The sequence below is a fragment of the Coturnix japonica genome, unplaced genomic scaffold, assembly GCF_054131305.1.
Source record: "Coturnix japonica strain WE unplaced genomic scaffold, WE-NBRP24 Scf050, whole genome shotgun sequence".
Taxonomy (NCBI): domain Eukaryota; kingdom Metazoa; phylum Chordata; class Aves; order Galliformes; family Phasianidae; genus Coturnix; species Coturnix japonica.
In genome coordinates, this window is record NW_028188953.1 from 1,141,748 (window position 1) to 1,148,821 (window position 7,074).

Sequence of the window (7,074 nt, forward strand, 5' to 3'; positions counted from 1 at the left end):
ATAATCAATATTGACGAAGTAACAGGGGAGGGGGCGGGAGGGAGGTGTGGCCACAGCGGAGCTGAAAGCGAAAGCAGTGGAGAGCGATGGCTGCGGGGCTGCGGCTGCTGCTGGCGGGTGAGACCCGAGCCCCCCACGACCCCCTTATGTCCCACCCTTAAATTGCCCCCCCCATCCTCCGTGCTGAGCTTATCCTCCACCCCCAGGGCTCTGCTGGTCCCAATTTAGGGTTAAAGACGCCGCTTCTTCTCCGCCCCCCCCCGCTCCGATTCGGTGCGCTCTGCTGGAGGGGGTGGGGCGCGGGGGTGCGCTGCCGGGGGGGGGCAATACCCGTCCCGCACTGCTGCGCTTTGGGGGGGACGCGGAGACCCCCCCCGAACCCGGCCCGGAGCCTGAAGTCACCTTCAATATCAGCGGTACGTGGGGTGCTGTGACCATCCTTTGTCCTCCCCCCCACCCCCATGTCCCCATCTCCTTTACTTTCCATAATACTCCCATCGCCCCCCAAAATATCCCCTATGTCCCCATCAGCCCAACGTTCCCAATGTCCCTGTCTCTCCTCCATGTCCCCACGGTCCCTTATCATCCCCAAAATGGCACCAATGTCCCCCAAAATCCCCATTACCCCCCCCAAGATCCCCAAGAGTCCCATTACTCCCAATATCCCCTATACCCCCAAACTTCCCCAATGTCCCCCCTATATCCCCCAGAGACCCCATTAACCCCCAATAGCTCCCATACTGTCCCCAGTGTCCTCCCTATGTCCCCCAGAGACCCCATTAACCCCCAATAGCTCCCACACTATCCCCAGTGTCCCCATTAACCCCAAAACGACCCCATTACGCCCCCCTTCCCCCCCATCCCTTCATCCCTCTCATTCCTTTCTCCCCCCGCAGACCCCTGGGGAGCTCTGACCCCACTCGGGGTCCCCCCCCGGACACCCCCCAGCTGTGAATTGAACCCTACCAACCCCCAAACCGGCTCTGCCCCATGGAGCCGCCCTCTGCACCCCGACGCCCGCAGCCCCCCAACGGCGGGGGGGCAGTGGTGGGTGGCGGCGGTGGGGACCCCCCAGTACGGTGCCACTGCGCTGCTGCAGGGGGGGACGAGCACAGAAGGAACCATCACTGCTGCCGGTAAGGGGGGGACGGGACTGGGGTATCCCTCCCTGGGTGTCCCCATGTCCCCTCAGCTCCCCATGTCCCCCAATGTCCCTATGCCCTGTGTCCCCTCACCTCCCCATGTCCCCCCAGTATCCCTATATCCCCCTGGTGTCCCCATGTTTCCCTAGTGTCCCTATGTACCCCTAGTATCCCCATGTCCCCTCAGCTCCCCATGTCTTCTCAGTGTCCCTATGTCCCTTCACCTTCCCATGTCCCCCCACTGCCCCCATGTCCCCCCATTGTCCCCATGCCCCCCCACCTCCCTGTGTCCCACCATTGTCCCCAATGTTCCCTCACCTCCCCATGTCCCCCATTGTCCCTATGTCCCCCCAGTTTCCCTGTGTCCCCCCAATGTCCCCATATCCCCTCAGCTCCCCATGTCCCACCATTGTCCCCATATCCCCCCAGTATTCCCATGTCCCCTCACCTTCCCATGTCCCCCTATTGTCCCTGTGGCCGCCTGGTGTCCCTATGTCCCCCTGGTGTCCCTATGTCCCCCTATACCCCCATGTCCCCTCACCTCCCCGTGTCCCCTCAGCTCCCCATGTCTCCCAGTATCCCCGTGTCTCCTCGTATCTCCATATCCCCTCACCTCCCTATGTCCCCACAGTGTCCCCATGTCCCCTCAGCTCCCCATGTCCCCCTGATGTCCCTATGCCCCCTTATATCCCCATATTCCCTCACCTCCCCATGTCCCCCCATTGTCCCTATGTCCCCCTGGTATCCCCGTGTCCCCTCCTGTCCACATGTCCTCCCAGTGTCCCTATGTCCCCCCATTGTCTCTATGTCCCCCTGGTATTTCCGTGTCCCCTCATGTCCCCATGTCCCCTCACCTGCCCATGTCCCCCCAATGTCCCCATGTCCTCTCACCTCCCTACATCACCCAATGTCCCCATGTCCCCCCAGTGTTCTCATCTCCATGTCCCCTCACTTTCCCATATCCACCAATGTCCTCATGTCCCCTCACCTCCCCATGTCCCCCCAGTGTCCCTATGTCCCCTTGGTATCCCCATATCCCCTCACCTCCCCATGTCCCACCATTGTCCCCAATGTCCCCTCACCTCCCCATGTCCCCCCAGTGTCCCCAATGTCCCCTCACCTCCCCATGTCCCCACAGTGTCCCTGGCGGTGCTCACCCACACCCCGACCCTCCATGGTCGTGTGGGGTCCCCCATCCACCTTCACTGCGCCTTCGCTGCCCCTCCATCCCCTTTTGTCCTCGAGTGGCGTCACCAAAGCAGGGGTGCAGGGCAGGTCCTGCTGGCCTATGACAGCACCAGCGCCCGTGCCCCCCGTGCCACCCCTGGGGCTGAACTGCTGCTGGGGACACGGGATGGGGACGGGGTGACAGCGGTGACACTGCGCCTGGCGAGGCCATCACCAGGGGATGAGGGCACCTATATCTGCTCAGTGTTCCTGCCCCATGGGCACGCGCAGACGGTGCTGCAGCTCAATGTCTTTGGTGAGTCCATGTGGGGCTGGTGGTGTTCCTATGGGGTGTGGGGTTGAGTGCTGTTTCTATGGGGTGTGTGTGAATGTGTGGTATTCATGTTGGTCATATAGGACTTATGGGACCTGGTGGTATTCCTACGGGGGCTACAGGGTGGATGGGACTGGGTGGTATTCCTATGGGGGCTGTAGTGTGGATGGGACTGGGTGGTATTCCTATGGGGGTTATAGGGTGGGTGGGACTGGGTGATATTCTTATTAGGGCTATAGGGTGGATGGGACTGGGTGGTATTCCTATGGGGGCTGTAGGGTGGATGGGACTGGGTGGTATTCCTATGGGGGCTGTAGGGTGGATGGGACCAGGTGGTATTTCTATGGGGGTTGTAGGGTGGATGGGATTGGGTGGTATTCCTATGGGGGCTATAGGGTGGATGGGACTTGGTGGTGTTCCTATGGGGGATGTGAGTCCTATAGGATGATATGATGATATATATAATATCCTATAGGATGATGATATGATATGATATGATATGATATGATATGATATGATATGATATGATATGATATGATATATGGGATGATGATTCCCATAGGATGGGTTGGCATCACACCACAGTTCCCCTGTAGGTCCATAGGCATGGATGAGCCCAATAGGATGGAGCCCTATGGGCTATATAGGACCAATGTCCCCCTATGTGTCTCCCAGCACCCCCCAAGGTGACACTGTCCCCAAAGAACCTGGTGGTGACCCCGGGGATGTCAGCAGAACTGCGGTGCCACGTGTCTGGCTTCTACCCCTTGGATGTGACCGTGACGTGGCAGCGCCGTGCAGAGAAGTCGAGGCCATCGCGATCAACAGGGGGCTCAGTGATGGACAGCTGGACATCAAGTCATCGCCGGGCTGCTGATGGAACCTACAGCAGGACAGCAGCAGCACAGCTGGTCCCTGCACATCCCCAACACCATGGGGACGTCTACAGCTGCGTTGTCACCCACGGTGCATTGGACAAACCAATACGAGTCTCCGTTCGACTCCTCTTGGCTGGTGAGGGGGGATGTGGGGATATGGGAGGTATTGGGATAGTGGGACCATGGTTAGGAGGGTCTAAGGGACATTGGGATCGTGGCTGAGGACACCAAGGGACACTGGAACTGAGGCTGGGGACAGCAAGAGATACTGGGATTGTGGTTAGGAGGGTCTAAGGGACACTGAGATTATGGCTGGGGACATCAGGGGACACTGGGACCGTGGTTAGGAGTGTCTAAGGGACATTGAGATTGTGGCTGGGGACACCAAGGGACACTAAAACTGAGGGTGGGGACACCAAGAGACACTGGGACCATGGTTAGGAGGGTCTAAGGGACATTGGGATTGTGGCTGGGGACACCAAGGGACATTGGGACTGTGGTTAGGAGGGTCTAAAGGACATTGGGATCATGGCTGGGGACACCAAGAGACACTGGGACCGTGGTTAGGAGGGTCTAAGGGACAGTGGGATCGTGGCTGGGGACACCAAGAGACATTGGGATTGTGTTAAGGAGTGTCTAAGGGACATTGAGATCGTGGCTAGGGACACCAAGGGACACTGGAACTGAGGTTGGGGACACCAAGAGATACTGGGACCGTGGTTAGGAGGGTCATGGGGACATTGGGATTGTGGCTGGGACACTGGAACTGAGGTTGGGGACACCAAGAGATACTGTGACCTTGGTTAGGAGGGTCATGGGGACATTGGGATCATGGCTGGGGACACCAAGGGACACTGGAACTGAGGCTGGGGACATCAAGGGACACTGGGACCATGGTTAGGAGAGTCATGGGGACATCAGGAGGATGGCTTGGGACGACCAGAGATCATGGATTTGGATTGGGGACACCAAAGGACCCCAGCCCCAGGGTTGGAGACCGAACCCAAGGTGGTGCCTCTATGCTTAGGGCTGTCATTGTCCCCACAGGCACTGAGGGGCCGCACCTGGAGGACATCACAGGACTCTTCTTGGTGGCTTTTATCCTCTGTGGCCTCATCCGTTGGCTCTACCCGAAAGGTGAGGGCTGTTCCCAGCTCCCAGTGCCCCCACATACTCACACCCCAATATCCCAATGGCCCTATGACCCCATGAACAACGTCACTATGTCCCAATATCTTAATGATGCTGTGTCCCCATGTCCCCACATCCCCATCCACTCACTCTTTCTCTCCCCTCAGCTGCACGACCCGAAGAGGAAACCAAGGTAACATCCCCCCCAAGAAACCCCAAATACCCCCCAAAACCCCAAATACCCCCCCAAAACACCTCCAAGCACCCCAAAACTCACCATTCTCATCCCACCCTCCAACCCTCCGTGTCTTGCAGAAATCACAGTGACCTCCACTCCAGCTCTCAGCACTTCAGCTCCAGATAATAAAGGGGTTTTCACCCCAAAGTTCTCTCTTGTCTCCATGTGTCCACACAAACCAGACTGGGGGGGGGGGGGGAAGGGAGGGAACTGGGAGCAAACTGGGAGCAATGGGAGGAAGTCTTGGGTTGGTGAGGTAGCTGAGTGGTGCTGGGGACAACTGGGTGACACTGGGATTAGATTGGGCTGACAAAAAGGGGGAGTATGGGATGAGAATGGGGTCAGAAAGTGGCATCGTTACGGTGAGACTATTGAATGACCACGGCCATATAGTGGTGAACAATGAATGACCGTGGTGATATCGAGGGGGGACCATAGGGTGGGACGAGGGCCGTGGGGCGGTGGGATGGGGGCAGAGTGTTAGGGAGCCCCGCTGAGCTCAGCTCTGCCTGGAGACGGGTGACACGCCCCCCACCGTCGCCCCTTATTGGCCCTCACCGCCCGGCCCCGGGGTCTCTGTTGGAGCGTGATGCCGGGTCCCCCATCGTCGGGCGGCAGCAGCCATGGGGAGCGGGCGCGTCCCGGCGGCGGTGGCCGTGCTGGTGGCACTGCTGGCGCTGGGAGCCCGGTCTGCCTACGGAACGCGGCCCTCGGGTGAGCTTGGGGGGCAGCGGGGACGGGGAGGGGGCGGGGGAGTCTGTCTGAGGGCGGCTGTGAGCACTGACCGTGCCGTCTGCCCGCAGCGTTCTTCCAATGGTTGGGTAGAGCGGAGTGCCAGTTCCTCAACGGCACCCAGCGGGTGAGATATGTAGACAGGCACATCTATAACCGGCAGCAGTTAATGCACTTCGACAGCGACGTGGGGAAATATGTGGCCGATACAACGCTGGGGGAGCTGCAAGCTGAGCACTTCAACAGCGACACCGAGTATCTGGAGTACAAACGGGGACAGGTGGACAGGTATTGCCGGCTTAACTACGGGGCGCTTGAGCCCGTAACGGCGCAGAGGAGCGGTGAGTGCGGCGGGGCACAGCGCGGACGGACGGGCAGGCGCCGCGCTGTGGCGGTCGGTCCGCAGCGCTCCCGCCGTGCCCCGCAGTGCAGCCCAAGGTGAGGGTCTCGGCGCTGCAGTCGGGCTCCCTGGGCGAAAGCGACCGGCTGGCGTGCTACGTGACGGGCTTCTACCCGCCGGAGATCGAGGTGAAGTGGTTCCAGAACGGGAGGGAGGAGACGGAGCGCGTGGTGTCCACGGACGTGATGCAGAACGGGGACTGGACGTACCAGGTGCTGGTGGTGCTGGAGACCGTCCCGCGGCGCGGGGACAGCTACGAGTGCCGGGTGGAGCACGCCAGCCTGCCGCAAGGCATCAGCCAGCCCTGGGGTAAGGCCCGAGCCGGGGATGAGGAAGGGGAGAAGGAAGGGGGGAAGGGCGGAGCGTCGTCCCCCGGCGCTGAGCCCCCGCCTTGGTCCCCGCAGAGCCGCCGTCGGACGCGGGCAGGAGCAAAATGCTGACGGGCGTGGGGGGCTTCGTGCTGGGGCTCGTCTTCCTGGCGCTGGGGCTCTTCATGTTCCTGCGCAGTCAGAAAGGTGAGCGCTGGGGAGCGGGGCTGAGTCTATGGGAGGGGGGTTACGACCGCTCTGACCTCGTCTCGCTGTGTTTCAGGGCAACCCGTGGCCACCGCTCCAGGTAACATCCCATTCCTTTTCCCGTTCCTTTTCCTCTTCCTATTCTTGTCCCCGAGCTGGGCTCAGCTCTGCCCGTCTCCCCGCAGGGATGCTGAATTAGCTGCTGCTCCGCCGAGCCGCTCCACCGGCACCCCCCGCACTCCCGGCCACGGCTCTCCCTCCCACTGTGTTGCCCCCCCACGCTCCCCCCGTGCCGCCGCAGCGCCCGCTCCGTGCCCTCCCCAAGAAGAAGCCGCTCCGACGCTGTCCCGTTGTCTGCACATCCATGGGGACCTTCTGTTGTGCGACGGCAGGGGAAGGAAGCGGGCGGTCTGTGCTCTTCTATTCCGTTCAGTCCCAGAAGGTGGTTTGGGTCCTTTCACCAAATATACTCTTTTATTGCATCAAATGGCTGGAAGGAATTGGTCTGCTGTACAGGTAGAAGTGGAGGAATGGAGG

General features: G+C 60.4%; 2 protein-coding genes across 2 annotated transcripts; both read left to right on the plus strand.

The window, feature by feature from the left end:
- Nucleotides 1-52: 52 nt before the first annotated feature.
- On the plus strand, nt 53-5,037 carry TAPBP (TAP binding protein). Its single transcript, XM_015878556.3, has 8 exons — nt 53-117; nt 207-416; nt 897-1,136; nt 2,281-2,625; nt 3,319-3,657; nt 4,569-4,658; nt 4,820-4,845; nt 4,968-5,037. Exons 1-8 carry the CDS (start codon nt 87-89, stop codon nt 4,977-4,979), a joined length of 1,293 nt encoding a protein of 430 aa, XP_015734042.2. The 5' UTR covers nt 53-86; the 3' UTR covers nt 4,980-5,037.
- Nucleotides 5,038-5,457: 420 nt separating this feature from the next.
- Nucleotides 5,458-7,024, plus strand: LOC146752201 (class II histocompatibility antigen, B-L beta chain-like). Its single transcript, XM_085532919.1, has 6 exons — nt 5,458-5,604; nt 5,694-5,963; nt 6,050-6,331; nt 6,427-6,537; nt 6,614-6,637; nt 6,723-7,024. Exons 1-6 carry the CDS (start codon nt 5,514-5,516, stop codon nt 6,734-6,736), a joined length of 792 nt encoding a protein of 263 aa, XP_085389045.1. The 5' UTR covers nt 5,458-5,513; the 3' UTR covers nt 6,737-7,024.
- The last annotated feature ends 50 nt before the right edge of the window (nt 7,025-7,074 follow it).